At 57.1% G+C, this 19,105-nt stretch overlaps 1 protein-coding gene across 7 annotated transcripts in view; it reads right to left on the bottom strand.

Moving 5' to 3' along the window:
• Positions 1-898: 898 nt before the first annotated feature.
• RBL1 (RB transcriptional corepressor like 1) overlaps positions 899-19,105 on the bottom strand; it is a 41,875-nt gene continuing 23,668 nt past the window's right edge. For 2 of the 7 annotated variants that reach the window (XM_064167299.1, XM_064167300.1), the window contains 8 exons: positions 16,040-16,282; positions 14,903-15,075; positions 10,351-10,527; positions 8,802-8,873; positions 8,136-8,220; positions 5,522-5,688; positions 4,420-4,584; positions 899-3,097 (listed from right to left, as the gene is read on the bottom strand). In XM_064167299.1, the coding sequence (XP_064023369.1) occupies positions 2,927-3,097; positions 4,420-4,584; positions 5,522-5,688; positions 8,136-8,220; positions 8,802-8,873; positions 10,351-10,527; positions 14,903-15,075; positions 16,040-16,282 (1,253 nt within the window). In that variant the 3' untranslated portion in view covers positions 899-2,926. The other 5 variants (XM_064167301.1, XM_064167302.1, XM_064167306.1 and 2 more) reach the window with 5 other exon arrangements.

Raw genomic sequence — 19,105 nt, 5'->3', positions numbered from 1 at the left:
GCCTGGGAGGAGGGCAGACAGCACCAACATGCTGCAGCTTGTGGCCACAGTGCCAGGAGGTCACATCCAGAGGTAATTCTGCCATTTTGCTCTGCTCTGATGAGACTTCACCTGCAGCACTGCATCCAGCTCTGGAGCCCTCAACACAGGGAAGACTTGATGCTGATGGAGAGTGTCCAGAGGAGGCCACCAAAAGGAGCAGAGCTTGGAGCAGCTCTGCTGTGAGGACAGGCTGAGAGAGCTAGGGGTGTGCAGCCTGGAGAAGATCCAGGGAGACCTAATAGTGATCTGCCAGTGCCTGAAGGGGCTATAAGCAGGCTGCAGAGATGCTGTGCCCAAAGGGCTGCAGGGACAGGACAAGGGCAATGGCTGCAAACCAGAGCAGAGCAAATGGAGATTGGATGTGAGGAACAAGTTGTGCACCAGGAGGCTGCTGCAGCACTGCAACAGGTTGCCCAGGGAGGTACTTGAGGCTTGAGATATTGAAGGTGAGGCTGGACAGGGCTGTGGGCAACCTGATCTGGTTGACAATGTCCTTGCTGACAGGATGTCCCTGACTGGATAAGCTTTAGAGGTCCTTTCCAGCCCAGCCCATGCTGCGATTCCTTCCCACTGCTCCCCTCTGCTGCAGGCACACCTCCCTTTGAGGGCACCACTGCAGGATTTGCTCCTCTTTGGTGAGTTTTGGTTACCTCAATGCACTGCCTTACTTTCTCCTCCCAGAAACACAAACAGTGCAGCAACCTTGGGAGGAAACATGAAAGATGAGATGAAACTGGAAAAACTAAGAGGTTTGCAGGAGCATGAACATGCTGAGAGTATTTGACATGCCCAGCAAGGCAGCCAAGAAGCCCTGCCAGTGGATGCCCACAATCACCACAGCACAGCAGCACAGCTCCCAATACTTTAACTGTTTACTATAAAATACATATGTACAGGGGAAGGCACTTGGGAAGCATCACAGCTCCACAGCTGTGCTCTGAGCTGCTCCACAAATCCACACACATTTCTCACCCACACAGGTGAGCACAAAGCCAAGCTGCAGCACTTCCATTTGCCTCATGCCAACTAAAAAAGGGATTTTAGCACCACCAGTTTTCTGCAGTGGTGAACAGAGGGGTGAGGGGAGATCCCCCTGAGCTGTCCCCTGCTCACCCCACACAGCTGCAGGGCTCAGTGCTGCCATGCAGCCTGGCTGGGTGTTCCCACTCAAGGCTGCCTCTCTCCATGGATCCTGCCAGAAGCTAAAGCAAGACTCCGTGTTCCCCAGCCCAGGAGGCCGGAGCAGATACACTGAACGGTTACAGCTGCAATGAGGAGGTTTTCTGTTGTGTTTTTCATCTCAAGATCCAAAGGCAAACATTTAAAATAGAATAAAATTCAAGGAACTGAAGCATCTGCACAAAGTCTATCCCACTGCGTGGCCACCTCCTCAGGCCACAGCTCTCAAAGCACCTTCTTTTGGAAGCTAAAAATGAATTAAAAACCAAGTCCAGTATTGAAGTAGTTCAGCACTCAAACCCAAAGGAGAGAGATTGTAAACTTTCGACCCACTGCTGAGTGAGGTCCCTGCTTGTGTGCTTTTCTCCATTGCTGCTGGCCAGATTCCTCAGCCTGAAATCATGGCAGAGTTCTTCCCTGAGCCAAGGCACAGATCTCAGCACACACTGAATAAACCCAGCAGTGAAGGGAGCAGTGAAGTCCTGTGTAAGCATTCCACTGTTTCTTCAGTTCAGCATACACAGAAGCTGAACAATGCAGTGCTGAGAAGTTTCTCTATGGCTCAAACCTTAAAAGTGATTCTGGAATAAGATCAGGCTGCTGATTTACAGCAGTTTACCTTGACTCTGCTGACTTACAGCCATAACTCAACCTTGACTTTTCTCAGTTTTGGTAAAATAAACCCTCTCAAATCCTTCAGCATTAGAAACTTAGTTACCAGAACTGGGTGCTGGAACTGACACACTTCCAGTGAATCCAGGCCTCCAACAGCTACAACCCACCCCTATATACAAACATGCCTTGTCTGAAGGGCTTACAATCAGTGTAGATACTACACAAGAGGCTGAAAGCTTCAGGAGAAAAAAAAGAAAGAAGAGAATGCTCAATGAATTTGTGCCCAGAGCCCAGCAGCTGCTTGTGACCAACTCCTACTCATGGGTAAGCTGCAATGTGGAGGAACAGCTTCCACACCAGGGTTGTGTCAGCTCCCGCAGGAAAGCAGTGGCTGCCGTGGCTTGAGAGGGAGCTGCTTTGGGCTCAGTGAATCCCACCCCAGCACCTGCCCAGATGCTGTTGTCTGCTTTAGGTCACTGCCCTTGGTACCTTTTGCTGGCAGTGTTTGCTGTCACTCCAAGCCATGGCACAGCCTTCTGCTGCACTTCTGACAAGAGATGGAGCACAACAGCAAACAGTTCCAAACTGCTCAGCTCTTCCTGAGACTCAGTGCTTAGCTGCTTCTCCACTGCAGTTACAATGCATAAAATCCCACATTTTACAGTAAGGCACTTCTCAAGTTTCTGCTCCAAACACCAAAAACCTGGAGAGACTCAAAGGACTTCACTCATTTCCTTATCCTCCTTATCCCAACACTAAACTCCTATAACTAGAAGCTGAGTTCATGAATCAGAATTCAGGATGCTTTAAGTGAGGCTGGAGAACATCCAGCAATGGCTTTCTACAGGTTCTGCTAAACCAGCTCAAACACTAACTTCCTGCACAGCCAGGACCTGAAACGAGGTTCATCACTGCCTCTCTTCACTGGCCTCCACCACCTAACCCTTGCTTCACACACCCTGTGGAGCTCGGGTGACAGTTGCAAGTTAAAGCCCCTTGGCAGCTGTCTGCACGTCAACAGCAAGACAAAAAGCAGCACAAAGGCTGTGTGCAGCCCACAGCCTTTAGCTCCCACTGGGAAAGGGCAGCTTCAGTGATTTGCTCTCTCGCTGACAACATCCTGGAGGCGCTTGAGCAGGACATCGTCGCTTTCCTGGCAGCGCCGCTTGGGCGGGGACTCGCTGTCGCTGTCGATGGTGAGCGCTCGCTTCTTGCTCCTCTGCTCCCCCTGCTTGATCATGTTGTTGATGTCCTTCAAACTCTGCGGTCGGGATAAAAACTGAGTTACTACAGCTCCATTTCCTGCTGCCTCTGCGTTTTGGTTATCTGAGATCAAGAATTTCCTTTGCAGTTCTTTAATAAATGATGGAGAAGAGAAGGCTCTGAGGAGACCTTATTGTGGTATTCTAGTACCTGAAGGGGGCTACAGGAAAGCTGGGGAGGGACTTCTGAGGGTGTCAGGTAGTGATAGGAGTGGGCGGGATGGATCCAAGCTAGAGAAGGGAAGGTTGAGAACAGATCTTAGAAAGAAGTTCTTCAGCATGAGGGTGGTGAGAGACTGGCACAGGTTGCCCAAGGAGATGGTGGAAGCCTCATCCCTGGATGTGGCTCTGAGCAACCTGATGTAGTGTGAGGTGACCCTGCCCATGGCAGGGGACTGGATCCTTGAGGTCCTTTCCAGCCCCGATAGTTCTGTGACTCTATGTAGTCTATGTCAAGAGCTCTGCCCTTCACTGCCAGCTGAGACTGGCACAGTGAAACCTCCTTGTGTTAGAGCAAGTGCTGACAAGTAGGTCCTGAACCTGGGTCAGGGCCAGTCTCAATACCAATGCAGGCCGGGGGATGATGAGATGCAGAGCAGTCCTGCAGAGAAGGACTTGGGGGTGCTGGGGGGGAGAAGCTGGACAGGAGCCAGCAGTGGGCACTGGCAGCACAGAAGGCCAAGGGCAGCCTGAGCTGCATCCAGAGCAGTGTGGGCAGAGCTGGAGAGAGGAGATCCTGCCCCTCTGCTCTGCTCTGGGGAGACCTCACCTGCAGGGCTGGGGACAGCTCTGGGCCCAAACACACAAGAAGGACCTGGACCTGCTGGAGAGGGTCCAGAGGAGGCCACCAAGATGCTCAGAGGGCTGGAGGAGCTGTGCTGTGGGGGCAGGCTGAGCAAATTTGAGCTGTGCAGCCTGGAGAAGAGAAGGCTGCAGGGAGGCCTCAGAGCTGCAGTTCAGTATCTGCAGGGGAGCTGCAGGCAGGCTGGGGAGGGACTGCTCAGAAGGGGCTGTGGGGGCAGGCTGAGGGCAGTGGTTTGGAACTGGAGCAGGGCAGAGTTAGGCTGGGCAGCAGGAGGGAGCTCTGCATAGTGAGGGCGGTGAAATACTGGAGGAGGCTGCCCAAGGAGGTTGTGGAGGTCCCATCCCTGCAGGAATTCCAGATCAGCCTGGATGTGTCCCTGTGCAGCCTGCTCTAGCTGGAGCTGTCGCTGCTGCCTGCAGGGGGTTGCTCAAGATGCCCTCTGAAGGTCCCTTCCAACCCTGGCGCCACCTGTGACTGCAATCTGAGCCATCTGGTCTGAGCCCTTCCAGCCCCTACCTTGGAGGGGCTGCCGTTGAAGCGGTAGAGCAGCGCAGAGCCGGAGGTCAGGCAGGCCCCGTTCTTGTGCGGCGAGACATAGATGGAGTGCAGCTGAGAGACCCTGCGGGGCGACACTGCCTGCGGCCGCACGCTGGGGAACGGCGACAGCGGAGGGGCCTCCACCTGCAAGGGACGACAGCCCCAGAGGCACCTCAGAGACCTCGCTTCAGAGGAAGAAGATCACTGAACTTGCAGACCCTCTCTGGGGGGTTTGATCCTGTAACAGGTAAGGCACAGAGCGGACAGCCCCCAGACAACAGACAGCCCCCAGGCACTCCAGCAAATGGGTCACAGCAATGGCAAGAGGCCAAAGCCAGGGCTGTGAACTGAACTGCATCTGTCCTCTGCAAAGGCTCTTAAAGCAGCTGCAGCATCACCTACCACTGTCACAGGGTGGCCAGCAGATGGAGAAGGGATTCTGCCCCTCTGCTCTCCTGAGACCACACTTAGAGCACTGTGTCCAGTTGTGGGGCCACCAACTCAAGAAGGACATGAACCTGCTGGAGAGGGTCCAGGGGAGGCCACCAAGATGCTCAGAGGGCTGGAGAAGCTGTGCTACAGGGACAGACTGAAAGAGTTGGGGCTGTCCAGCCCAGGCTCCAGGGACACCCCAGAGCTGCAGTTCAGTCTCTGAAGGGGACCTGCAAGCAGGACTGGGGGGTACTGTTCAGAAGGGGCTGTGGGGATAGGCCAAGGGCAACAGTTTGGAACTGGAACAGGGCAGAGTTAGGTTGGGCAGCAGGAGGAAGCTCTGCACAGTGAGGGTGGTGAAACACTGAAGCAGGCTGCCCAGGGAGGTGGTGGAGGTCCCATCCCTGCAGGTGTTCCAGATCGGCCTGTATGTGTCCCTGTGCAGCCTGCTCTAGCTGGAGCTGTCGCTGCTGCCTGCAGGGGGTTTCACAGGATGCCCTCTGAAGGTGCCTTCCAGCCCAGTGCAATCTGTGACTGTGTAAGGTCTAACCCCAGAAGGTGATAACAGAACTCTCTGTAGAGGTTCAGCTGTCAGGGCAGTGACTCTGTGCCTGGCCAGAGCGAGCAGCAGCCCCAGGGCTGGGCTTACCACGTGGTCCTGGTTGGTGATGTTGTACTTCAGCACGAAGGACTTGACCCTTCCTACATAGACTGCATTGTAAAACGTAATGAGGTCTCCTCTCTCCTCTGTACCCGGCTCCCTGGAGCTCTCTGTTGCAGATCCTCCCGAGGGGCTCTCAGTTTTCACAGAGCAGCCTGGCAAGAGAGAGCCTCAGATTTCAGGAGCAGGGACAGCCTGCCACTCCAGGTTCAAACCTGCAATGCCCAGCTGACAAGAACCTGCCCACAAACGGACCAGCTAATGAGATCAGCTCAACGTGCTTCAGACAGGAGCAGGGAGTGCTGCTAGGAGGTGGTTAGGGACGTCAGGAGGAGCTCCAAATCACAGTGGATAATGAGTGGATTTAGGGCATTGGAATACTGGAACAGGCTGCCCAGGGAGGTGGTGGAGGAGGTCAGGCTTGATGCGGGTTGATTTAGCTGGGGATGTCCCCGCTGACTGCTAGGGAGTTGGACAAGATGACCTTCAAAGGTCCCTTCCAGCCCAGTGCTTTCTAGGACTCTAAGGCTGAAGGCCAACACAGATCTTTATTCCAAACCTGAACTAGCCATAGGGAAAAGTGTCCCCTCTGAGCCCTCCTCCCATACTTGCTGGGGGCAAAGGCAGAAAGCTTTGCATGGTGATAGCTCCCAGCTTCTGGCTTCTCTGGAAGGTCCTGGTGAAGAGCAGCTTTGTGCTCATCCTGTACCTGCTGCAAGGAAGCCACCACACCACTTGTTCAGGTGACAAAACAGCTGTGAAGAGCTGCAGCCACCCAGCAAGGACATCTTCAGGGTGTCCTTGCTCAGGGTCTCTTCCCCAGTTAACCTGAACCACTGCCAAATGCAGCCTCCTGCATTCCACGCCCCCGTCTGCTGCCAAGCAAAGCTGGGCAACAGAGGAGAAAGCCTCTTGCAGTCTCTGCACTGAGACAACCCCCAGCAGCTTCAGCGGGTAGCCCTGAGCGCGTCTGCCTTGTGTCACCACACCAGCACCCGCTGCTGGCAGCTGCAGTTAAAGCTGGAGCAGAGACAGCTCTGCTAACTGGGGTTGGTCTAAGTGACCTACAGATGGCCCTTCCAACCCAGACTATTCTATGAACTGCAGACAAAAAGAACTTTGGGCCCAAGTCCATTTGCTTGACCAAACGCCAGAGCCCAGTGCCACTTCAGCTGCTCTACAACAGCCAAGCATGCAGCTGGGGATAGGATGTTGAGCCTGGAGGAGATCAGCACTTTCTGGGACCCTGGTGGAGTGCCCAAAAGGCATCAAAAGAGGCTTCCAAAATCTACTCAAGTAGCTGGACCCCATTCACATGTAAGAACATCACATAGGTCCTTCTGCTGCCAGAGTGAGGATGAGGGCTGGTCCCAGTGTCCCAGCTCCTGCTGCTGGAGCACAGACCTGCTGCCAAAAGAGGGATGGGAAGTTGTGAGCCACAGGTGAGCTCTGTTCCTTGTACAACAGCTCCTGGGGAGAGCTACCCGCCTCCAGGGCACAGCACACCTCAGGCACTTCTCCCCATGGCACATGTGAAAGCCTTGCTGGTGAGGGGCAGAGAGGCAGGGATGGGCAGAGAGGCCAAGGACAGGTGGGTGACCGACTCTAAAGGAGCCTCCCTAGCAAGGAGCCTCGGCAAGCTTTCCCAGCCAGGATCAAGAAAGGTCCAGCATGACTGCACACCTGGGACCAGGGAGCCATCTTTGGAGCCTGGCACTGGTGATAGCTATCAGCCTTTCTCTTTCCTCTCTACTCTTTTCCCTTCTCCTCTCCCCTTAGCTCACCCACACTGTGCTGCTCTGTGTGCAAACCAGGAGGTTTTGCTGTTGACTGGAGCCAACTCCCCCGGTGCAGTCACCTGAGTTTTTGCACTTTGAGATCACAGCAAAGGAACCATCATGAGCCCACTGAGTGGACCCTGACACCACAGGGGGAACGTATCCCACAGCGTCCCAAACTCTCTGTGCACGCTGGCTGCAGATCTGCTCTGCTCACAGGTGGCCTCATGATGTGTCCTCTGCCATGCCACCAGAAGCAGCTGTGGCACCATTTTCACGCTTCTCTTGGCCCTTTTCTGCTTTAACCCAGAGGAAAGAAAATACCAAATGGTGGTCTCAAAGGCTCACCAGCTTGAGTTTCTCCAACAATTTCCCCCTGATGAAGCCTTCAGGATGGGCAATGGTAAGGAAAACACCTGGCAAATACTCCAGGCAGTGCCCACAGCACTGCTGGCCAGGAAGAGCAGCAGCAGCCCTGCACATCAACCTCCAGCAGCAGCTAACAAATTCAGCAGTTTTTTCCAACTAGGAAGTGCATTTTCCACATTCAACAGGCAGGAGATATCTCCTACAGAGGAGACAAGGTTCAGTGGCCATGGTGGTAGTAGGTGGGTGGTTGGACCTGATCACCTCAGAGGTTGTTTCCAGCTGACTCCACGAGGGCTGCCGACAAGATGGTTTCTTTTTCCCCAAGACATTGATTTTTCTGTGCTACATTTGAAACTGCAGAACTTACTGCACCTCTCCTTGCTGCCTGCCAGCTCACTCCTTCAGGAGCCCACAGGCAGACCTGCAGCAGCAGGAGATGACTTTGCTGTGCCTACCTTCTGCCATCTCCACATCCTGGCTCGTGCCCGTGTCCAACACAACCTCGTCAGCAGCATTTCTCAGCAGGACACTCCTGTAAACCTATAGGGCACCAAAATCTCTGGTCAAGAAAAGCAAAACAGAGACCAAATCCACCCAGACAAGAATGAGTTCCCAGTTCAAGAGAGAAAGGGATCTGCTGGAGAGGGTCCAACAGAGGGCCACAAGGGTGACTAGATGAGTTGAGCATCTGCCCTGTGAAGAGAGCCTGAGAGCCCTGGGGCAGGTTAGCCTGGAGGAGAGAAGGCTGAGAAGAGATCTGATCAATGTGTGCAAATATCTGAGGGATGGGGGGCAAGTGGTGCACAGTAACAAGACAAGGAGCAGTGGATACAAACTGCAACAGAGCAGGTTCCACCTCAGCATGAGCAGAAACTCCTTTGGTATGAGGGTGCTGGAGGCCTGGAGCAGGCTGCCCAGAGAGGCTGTGGAGTCTCCTTCTCCAGAGCCTTTCAACACCCACCTAGATGCCTCCCTGTGTGGGCTACCGCAGGGGATCCTGCTTTGGCCAGGGGGTTGGACTCGATCTCTGGAGGTGCCTCTAACATTGCGACAGTGCAGCCCTGCAGAGGCTTTGCCTCCCACCAGCAGCTCCGGGCGGCTGCCAGAGGCCATTTACTCACATGGCTGTTTGCCTGGGGCTGGTTCCTGTAGCTTTTCATGATGTCCTGGAAAGTCCTTTCCTCTTTGGTCACCTGGAAAAGGAAAGGCTGCTGAACACCATGAGCAAGCAGCAGGGCAGGGCTGCTCAGGTGCTGTCTGCCCAATCAGCTTCCCCCTGAGCACCCCTAGGAATGTGTAATTTCAACAGCCAGCATCGGAGCTGAGCGTTTTGCTTGTTGGGGCACTCTTTGCTATTAGCTACCAAAGCCTTTTGCTGCTTGTGATGCTTGAGAATTACTCCTTTCCTGACTTTTCTTCTAGGGACCCTTCAAGATGGGAAATGGAATTAAGCCAAATGATTTTTATACATTTCAAAACTGGGCCTCCCAGCTCCTCTAAAGAAAGTGAGGACATCCTGAGCTAGGCAGGCACACACAGATGCAGCTTCGGCTTCCTTGCACGCTTCAGAAGAGCTTCTTTGTCAAAGGACTTTGGATGTTAGCTGTTGCAGCTGGAATCTTAACAGCAGACAAACTGCAGCTTTTGTGGTAGGAGCCAGGAGAGGCTGTGGCAAGGTCCCTGGCTGACCTGCCAGGGCTCACACTGCACACCCCACTCAGAGGGCAGGAGCTAAAAAACCCTCAACAGAACAACTGATACTACAGACCCAGTTGGAGGTGCCCCTGCAGACTGCAGGGGCTTGGATAAGATGACCTTCAGGGCTCCCTTCCAACCCAGTGCAGTCTGAGTGTGAATTCAGGGCTCTGACTGTTCAGTGGTTCTGCTTGTGGGGACGCACAACCCACGAGCCTGGGCTGCTGCAGCAACTAAGAGCACAAAGCACTCACAAGGCTAACATCAGTTTCCCTCCAGGGAGAGTGCTCCCCTTGCTTGTCCTTCTCCAGAACACAGAGCAATCCATCCTGAGGGTTTTAGAGGAGCTTGGGCTTAGCTCTGCCTTCCTGGATTGCGTCTTGCCTCCACAGCCATCTACATCAGCTCTCAAGTCTGACTCAAACCAATATTCCATTTTCAAACCCCAGCTTTGTCCTCCTCCATGCCAACTGAATGAGAAGTGACAAAGCAGTACAGGCAACCAGACCAATTCCTCCACCTGAAGCTTCAAAAGCCAAGGGGATTTTTGTGGCATGGAAGCTTCCCATCCACAGCCAAGGCTGTGAGCTGCTGCAAAATTCTGTAACTGTGGCTTTAGTTCAGAGGGCAGAGACCATGAAGATGCTGCACAGGACAAAAAGCACACCCAGGAGGCAAGGAGAGCACACTGCCTCGGCCAGGCTGAGCAGTGCTCACTGGGGGCATGCTCAGGCAGAGAAGTCCTCTCATGGCTGGCCGATGGCAACTCCTGAGGCTGGACAAAACAGGTGAAAGCACACTGGGATTTCATCCACTTTCTGGAAGGACTTTTCCCTTCCCCCCAGCAACATGATCTTGGAGGTCCTTTCCAACCTTTAAAATCCTATGACATGAATAAGGCAATCCAGCTGCCACCCAGGAACAGTTTGCCCTTCCAACAGGTACAGAACTCCCTGCCTTAAAACTCCCTCTTACCTTTGCCATGATGTAAAAGGCACAGAGGAGGAGCTGGTCCAGGTGTCTGTCCTTCATGAGATCAGCACAGTGAACCAAAGTGAACTCGAAGCAGGTCCAGATCTTCCTGCGCAGGTCGCTGGAGACGTCCAGCTTGAGGCACAGGTCCCGCAGGCGCACGCTGGCCAGATGGTACACCTGCCGCAGGCGCAGGCTGAGCCGCCGGCCGCGCCCAGCACCGCCCCAGCACCGCTCCAGCACTGCGCCCAGCACCGGCCCCAGCACTGCCCCAGCACCGGCCCCCAGCACCGGCCCCCAGCACCGGCCCCCAGCACTGCGCCCAGCACCGGCCCCCAGCACCGGCCCCCAGCACTGCCCCAAGCACCGGCCCCCAGCACCGGCCCCCAGCACCGCTCCAGCACTGCGCCCAGCACCAGCCCCCAGCACTGCGCCCAGCACCTGCCCCAGCACTGGCCCCCAGCACCGGCCCCCAGCACCGCTCCAGCACTGCGCCCAGCACCGGCCCCCAGCACCGGCCCCAGCACTGCCCCAGCACTGCGCCCAGCACCGGCCCCCAGCACCGCTCCAGCACTGCGCCCAGCACCAGCCCCCAGCACTGCGCCCAGCACTGCGCCCAGCACCTGCCCCAGCACTGGCCCCCAGCACCGGCCCCCAGCACCGCTCCAGCACTGCGCCCAGCACCGGCCCCCAGCACCGGCCCCAGCACTGCCCCAGCACTGCGCCCAGCACCGGCCCCCAGCACCGCTCCAGCACTGCGCCCAGCACCAGCCCCCAGCACTGCGCCCAGCACTGCGCCCAGCACCTGCCCCAGCACCGGCCCCCAGCACCGGCCCCCAGCACCGCTCCAGCACTGCGCCCAGCACCGGCCCCCAGCACTGCGCCCAGCACCGGCCCCCAGCACCGGCCCCCAGCACTGCGCCCAGCACCGGCCCCCAGCACTGCGCCCAGCACCGGCCCCCAGCACCGCTCCAGCACTGCGCCCAGCACCAGCCCCCAGCACTGCGCCCAGCACTGCGCCCAGCACCGGCCCCAGCACTGGCCCCCAGCACCGGCCCCAGCACTGCGCCCAGCACCGGCCCCCAGCACCAGCCCAGCATCGTCCCCCAGCACCGGCCTCCGGCACCGCGCCCAGCACCGTGCCCAGCACCGTGCCCAGCACCGGCCCCCAGCACTGCCCTGCACAGGACAGGCTCCGAACGGGCCCAGCTGCCAGCCGGGGGCAGCTGCTGCAGCTGTCGCAGCCCAGGGAATTCAGTGACAGCTTGGAGCTGGGGAGGGAATTGTGCCAAGGGCGGGCAGTGCCAGGGCAGTGCTATGGAGGGGGGAACGGCTCTGAGCTGGAGAGGGGATTCCTTTTCTTTCCTTTTGACTACCAGAACCCTCTCTCAATCTGCAGTAAGCACCAGGTGCAGCATCTGCCTCCACCCACTGGTGGCAGGTGTTCTCCCTGGGTGGGCAGTAACGAGGCACATTCTTTATGCTGCAGAGCAGAAAGAGTTCACCTCATTTTCACTTGCCCCGGGGAAGAGGACCAAGGGAAGTAGGGAACAGCTCTCATGTGGACGATGGTGATCACTGTACAGAGGTCAAAAGCTGAAGACAAATCTCAGTTACCCTTCCTCACCAATAGAAGGATGCTGCCCACCACAAGGCTACGCCTCAAGTCCTCCTAGCTGAGTGACACCTCCAAAGGGCAGCCTGAGGTCATGCCTGGCAGCCTTCCTGCCCTCTGTCACCACCGAACCCAGAGGCTCCACAGCTCAGGTGTGGGAGGTGGCTTCCCAGTGCCTCCAGGAATCAAGGCTGACCTCAAAGAGCGTTCAGTGTCGAACTCTCTCAGTTTACAACAGAGATACTCTGAAAGTGGAAAAGCTCCGAGGGCAACTTCTCTAGTGAGAAAACAGCAGCAAAACCCTCCAGTATTTCTGAGAGATTCATTTAGGCACAGACCCTTGGCAGGCCTTCAGGCAAGTTACCCTCACCAAAGGGTCCCAAGAGCCCTCACACACCCCCACAGGTGCAACAAGAAGCTCCAGCCTGGAGCACACCTGGTGCTCAACTTGCCCTTCAATTCCCTCATTAGCTCAGGAAGTTCTTTGCTTCTAGCTCTCAGCTACTCCTCACTGCCAGCTGAGGTCACCTCCCAGCAGGATTGCTTTGGCAGCAGGACCCCCGGGAAACGGTCTTGAAGGAGAGGGGAGCAAAGCAGGGCTGGCAGCTCTCTGAGGTCACTGTCTGTGGAGCACAGAAGCTCTTGATCCCTGTGTGTAAGGAATCAGGTGAGGAAGGCAGGAGCCTGCTGGTGGAAGCAGGGAGCTGCACGGGAGGTGGCAGCAGGGCCAGGCAGCCTGGGAGGAGCACAGGAGCACTGCCCAGCTGTGCAGGGATGGGGGCAGGAAGGCCAAGGCAGGGCTGGAGCTGGCAAGGGTGCAAAGAACAGGAAGGGCTCTGCAGGGCCAGCAGCCAGCAGAGGAGGCTCACAGGAAGCCTGGCCCCGCTGAGGAGGGAGGATGGCAGCAGGGGAGGTGGAGGCTGAGGTTCTCAGTAACTCTTCTGCCTTAGTCCTCACTGCCAGCCTTGCCCCATCCCCTCCAGACTCGATGGGGCACCAGCAGAGCACCAGGGGGTAAAGTCCCTCCCACCACAAGGGCAGACCAGGTTCAGGACCACCTGAGGAACCCCAACAGATCAATCTATGGGACCTGGTGAGATGCAGCTCCAGGGCCTTGGCTGGAGGAGTTGCTAAGCCACTCTCATGGCATGTGGAATGTCCTGGCAGTCAGGTGAGCTCCCTGGAGCCTGGGAGCAGGGAAATATTGTGTCCAGTTTGAACAAGGGTGAGAAAGAGGAGCCTGAGGATGCCCACCCTGGCAGCCTCACCTCTGGGCCTGGGCACATCGTGGGCAGGTCCTCCTGGAAGCTTTGCTGAAGCGCAGCCAGGACAGGGAGGCGACCAGAGGCAGCCAGCAGGGCTGCACCAAGGGCAAGTCCTGCCTGAGCAGCCTGGGGGCTTTCTGCAAGGGAGGGACTGCAGCAGTGGTCAGGACAAGCCCAGGAGATGTCACCTGCCTGGGCTTGTGCAGAGCCTTTGGCACAGTCCCCACAGGTCCTCCTGTCTCAGCTGGGGCTGTGCTGGGAGAGTCGAGGGGAGAAGGAACTGGCTGGATGGTTGCATCCCAGGGTCAACAGCTCTGTGCCCAGGTGGAGAGAGGTGACAAGTGGTGTCCCTCAGGGCCTGCATCAGCACTGCTCAGTGTCCTCATCAGTGCCACAGACAGAGCGACTGAGGCACCCTCAGCAAGGCTGCTGCTGGCACCAAGCTGAGTGGTGAGGTGACAAGACAGAGTCAGGATGGTGCCACCCAGAGGGACCTGGACAGGCTGCAGAGCTGGCTGAGGAGAATCTCCTGAGGCTCAGGAAGGCAAAGTGCAAGGTCCTGGGCCTGGGTCAGGGCCAGCCTCGATACCAATGCAGGCTGGGGGCTGATGAGATCCAGAGCAGCCCTGCAGAGAAGGACTTGGGGGTGCTGGGGGGGAGAAGCTGGACAGGAGCCAGCAGTGGGCACTGGCAGCACAGAAGGCCAAGGGCAGCCTGAGCTGCATCCAGAGCAGTGTGGGCAGAGCTGGAGAGAGGAGATTCTGCCCCTCTGCTCTGCTCTGGGGAGACCTCACCTGCAGGGCTGGGGACAGCTCTGGGCCCAAACACACAAGAAGGACCTGGACCTGCTGGAGAGGGTCCAGAGGAGGCCACCAAGATGCTCAGAGGGCTGGAGGAGCTGTGCTGTGGGGGCAGGCTGAGCAAGTTTGAGCTGTGCAGCCTGGGGAAGAGAAGGCTGCAGGGAGACCTCAGAGCTGCAGTTCAGTATCTGCAGGGGAGCTGCAGGCAGGCTGGGGAGGGACTGCTCAGAAGGGGCTGTGGGGATAGGAAGAGGGCAGTGGTTTGGAACTGGAGCAGGGCAGAGTTAGGCTGGGCAGCAGGAGGGAGCTCTGCACAGTGAGGGCGGTGAAATACTGGAGGAGGCTGCCCAAGGAGGTGGTGGAGGTCCCATCCCTGCAGGAATTCCAGATCAGCCTGGATGTGTCCCCGTGCAGCCTGCTCTAGCTGGAGCTGTCCCTGCTGCCTGCAGGGGGTTGCACAGGATGCCCTCTGAAGGTGCCTTCCAACCCAATGCAATCTGTGATTCTAAGCTCAGCACTACCTGGGATTCCCCAGAAGTGTAGGTGAGCATCTCCACCTGCAGGGTCTGAAGCAGTGTGGCTCTGAGCAGCAGGACTCAGAACAAGCCCAGTTCTGCCCTTGTGGGGTGGCAGGCAGGAAAAAATACCCACAATCTACCCACGCTTCTTAGGCAGTTACCCACAGGAGCTGCTAACTAAACCAATCATGAAACATGCTTGGGGAGGGGGAAGGGAAGGACTGACTCCAGCACTCAACAACAACTTCTCCCCTCTGCCAGGCACACAAGAGCTGCCCAGGTCCAAGGAAGGGCAAGGAGAAGTGGAGGCTGAGGTGGGCATGGGGGCAGCAGAGCAGAGCTCAGTAACACACTCACCTTTCTGTAGAACAGTGCCAAGGAACCTGCTCTCCTCGGCTTGCTCACTGCCAGCAGAGGCTCCTCCTGTGCCTGATGGCCTGGGGCACGGCAGGGAGCCTCCACTTTACACGGCTGCCCTAAACTCATGGAGATGGGGATCAAGGCGATGCCTCCCACTTCATTTGTAATGCCTGGAGAGGGGGAACAGATCAATGAACTCTTGGCTCTCCTCACGCTGCAGAGCTGCATCAGAAACGATAATGCCACTTGCAAATACCTGAGGGGATCCTGCAGGAAGGCTGCAGAGGGACTTTCATAAGGGGGTCTAGAGACAGGTCAAGGGGGAATGGTTTGAAGTGAGGCAGAGCAGAGTTAGACTGGAGCTGAGGAAGAAGTTCTTCAGTACAGGGGTGGTGAGACTCCAGAAGAGGCTACTCAGGGAAGATGTGGCTGCCTGGGGGTGTTCAAGGCCAGGCTGGATGAGGCCTTGAGCAGCTGAGTCTAGCTGAGGTGTCCCTGCCCACAGCAGGGAGGTTGGAGGAGACGAGCTCCGAGGTCCCTCCCAAACCCAGAGTGGCTCAGGTTATGATTCTATAAAACCCCCTGGGGCAGACTTTGTCCCCCAGTCTGCAGAACTGACCGAAGGTTACACTTTGACAGTGCTAACGGAGAGCAGGGATCTGAGCTGGCAGCTCTGCAATTAGTGCTACAACATTCCCAAGGAGCCCCCATTCTGCAGCCTGCGTGGCACTGCCGGGGGAGGTGGCTGGGGCTCTCCTCTCACCTGCTCTCGGCAGCATGTGGCTCCCGAGCTCCTCAGCACTAAACTCTCACCTTCAGCACTCAGAACTGAGACACTTTTCCTTTTTATCTACAGACTCCGTTTTGAGGTTAGAAAAGGCTCTAAAGTTAATTTCTCGGGTACCAGCTGCAGAACCGCCCAAGCATCCCCCCCAGCTTGCTAACATCACCATGCAGCCTCCACCCGGAGATCCCAGCGCCTCTGAAGCCGCTACGAGGCAGACCAGCGCAGCGACTCCTTACTGCAGCTGGCGACCGAACAGCGCCGCCGCCCTGCTGAGGCGGGCAGGGGCCAGGCAGACCTCGGCAGCAAGCAGAGGGCCGAGCAGAGAGGGCAGGGGGAAGACCTCGTACCGTGCAGCGACAGCTTCGGCCCTGCCTGCGCGGGCACCGCGGCCGCCGCCACGGCCAGCACCGTGTGCGCAGCAGGCACCTCCTCAGCGGCGGGAGCGATGCTCAGCTTGGTTCCTTCTGTGAAGATCTTCTCCACCTGCATTTCCTTGGGGCTGTCGTCTCCAAAGAGCCTCCTCTTGGCGCTGCCGGCGGCCGGAGAGCTGTAGCGCTCGTGGACGGAGACGGGAGACAGCGGCAGCAGCTCTGGCAGGCGCGAACGGGAGAGAACAGCTCAGAGCAGCGGCCGCGCAGCAGGCTGCAGCGCAGCAGGGCAAGAGCCTGCCCTGCAAAGCAGGGACTGCAGCTCAAGAAATCCCCCAAGAAAGAGCTCATCTCCCAGCTCACTGTGCCTCGGCAGCACCAACGACAACCCTCGAACCAGAGAGCTGTTTGAGTTGGCAAAGCTCTCCAAGATCACCCACTCCAACCCTCAACCCAGCACCACCATGGCCACCAAACCCTGGCCCCAGGTGCCATGGCCACACAGTTCTGGAACACCTCCAGGCATGGGCACTCCACCACCTCCCTGGGCAGCCTGTGCCAGTCCTTCACCACTCTTGCACCAAAGAAATTTGCCCTCATCTCTAACCTAAACCCTCCCCTGGCACAATTGCAGGGCATTTCCTTTCCTCCTCCCACCTGACCCCAGGCAGCAGAGCCCAACCCCAGCTCACTGCAGCCTCCTCTCAGGGAGCTGCAGAGAGCAATGAGGTCTCCTCTCAAGCCTCTTCTCCACACCAAGCTCCCCCCAGCTCCCTCAGCTGCTCCTCCCCAGCCTTGTTCTCCAGACCCTTCCCCACCTTTGGTGCCCTTCTCTGACTCTGCTCCAGCCTCTCAATGTCCTGGGAATGAGTGGCTCGAACTGAACCCAGGCCTCAAGGTGCAGCCTCAGCAGTGCCCAGTTCAGGTGCACCATGACTGCCCTGCTCCTGCTGCCCGCACCACTGCGGATCCCAGCCAGGATGCTGGTGCCCTTCTGCTGGAACCTTGCAGTCTACCTGTCCCCTGGTACTTCTGCAGCCACCCCAGAAGGGGCTTTGCAGCCAGGGAGGTAGCACGTGGGAGGCAAGAGCAGCCAAGGTGACTTGCAGAGAGAGGAAGGGGCAGGATGGCAGAGGCTGACTCCAGCCTGCTCAGCAGAGCTAAGCACAGGCTGGCACAGCTCCCAGTACAGCTCCTCTGCAGCAGCCCTGGCTGCACTCCCTGCACATGCTGCCTTCTCTGGCTTCTAAACACTCTCTCTAAACTAACTCCAGTCAGCAGCCTCCACCCTCACCCCCCCTGCTTCATCTCTGGCTTTTTTCTGCTTTCCAACAGGACAGAGCTCAGACAGCTGTGCTCAGCTGGAGGCCTGTGGCCACTGGTGCTCCCCAGGGGTCAGTGCTGGGTCCAGCTCTATTCAGTATCTTCATCAATGACTTGGATGAAGGGACAGAGGGGACCCTCAGCCAGTTTGCTGGTGACACCAAAGTGGGAACAGTGGTGACAGTCCTCAGGCTGTGTTGCCAGCCAGCCCTGCTGCACAGGCTGGAGAGCTGGGCAGGGAGAAACCCAATGGCATCCAGCAAGGACAAGGGTAGAGACCTGCACCTGGGGAAGAACAGCCCCATGGAGCAGGGCAGGCTGGGGGCTGAGATGGTGGAGAGCAGCATAGCAGAAACAGACCTGGGAGTGCTGGTGGGCAGCAGGATGCCCATGGGCCAGCAACGAGTCCTTGTGGCCAAGGAGGCCAAGGGATCCTGGGGTGCACCAAGAGGAGTGTGGCCAGCAGGTCAAGGGAGCTTCTCCTCCCCCTCTACTCTGCCCTGCTGAGGCCAGACCTGGAATGTTGTGTCCACTTGACTCCCCAGTTCAAGAAGGACAGGGACTTACTGGAGAGGGTACAACAAAGGGACATGAAGATGCTGAGGGTACTGGAACATCTGATGAGGAAAGGGTGAGAGAATTGGGGCTGTTTACTCTGGAAAAGAGAAGACCAAGGGGGCATCAACAGGGTGGGAGTCAGGAGGATGGACAAGTGACAGGACAAGGGGTAATGGGCATAAATCTGACCCTCACAAGTTCCATCTAAGCATGAGGATGAACTCCTTTAAGGATGATGGAGCCCTGGAGCAGGCTGCCCAGAGGTGGTGGAGGAGGACTTTCAAAACCCTCCTAGATGTGTTCTTTTGTGATCTTTAGGTGACCCTGCCTTGGCAGTGGGATTGGACTCAACCACCTGCAGAGGTCCCTTCCAACCCCTCCCACACTGTGATTCTGTGATTTGCTCTGCTAGCAAGCCTGAAGGACACAACAGTCTGGGTTTTGCCTTCCTGCTGAAGCCTCCTCACCTGCTGTGAGGATACCAGCAAGAGCAGTTTCCCATTTCTCACAAAGCAAAGACCTCCTGGGTAACAGATTTGGGACCTTACAGCTGATTGTGCTTGGCATCAGGCACCAAGAAACACTGCCAAACCCCAGCTCTTTCCATGCGAAGTCTGGAGGAGTGTCTGGTATCAGATTCTTATAACCAAGACAAAGTCTCCCACAGGCCCACCCACTGATGAGACACCACCCCCAGGTTCATTTCCCTTCCACCAAACCACTGCCCAGAACAGCCCCAGCAAGAGCTCAGCCAGCACGCAGAGATGAGCCTGGCAGTGCCACCTGCCAGCCACGCAGGAGACAGCATCGCTGCAGGGACCACTCCACAGCGTCTAGAGCAAGGTCTTCTGAGGAGCAGCTGAGGGACCTGGGATTGTTCAGCCTGGAGAAGAGGAGGCTGAGGGGAGACCTCATTGCTCTCTGTGACTCCCAAGTAAGAAGAGGAAACAGCCTCGAGTTACCCCAGGGAAGGTTTAGGCTGGACATGAGGAACAATTTCTTCCCCTAGAGGGTTGTGAAGACCTGGGACAGGTGCAGTGGTGCAGTCCCCATCCCTGGAGGAATCCTAAAGCTGTGTACAGATGTGGTGCTGAGGGCCATGGTCTAGCAGTGACCTGGCAGTGCTGGGCTGTAATTTGGACTCAATGATCCTAAAGCTCTCTT

The sequence above is a fragment of the Pogoniulus pusillus genome, chromosome 29 (assembly GCF_015220805.1).
Source record: "Pogoniulus pusillus isolate bPogPus1 chromosome 29, bPogPus1.pri, whole genome shotgun sequence".
Classification (NCBI taxonomy): Eukaryota; Metazoa; Chordata; class Aves; order Piciformes; family Lybiidae; genus Pogoniulus; species Pogoniulus pusillus.
Note: the sequence above shows the minus strand (reverse complement) of the source record. Positions and strands in the feature narration are given on the sequence as shown.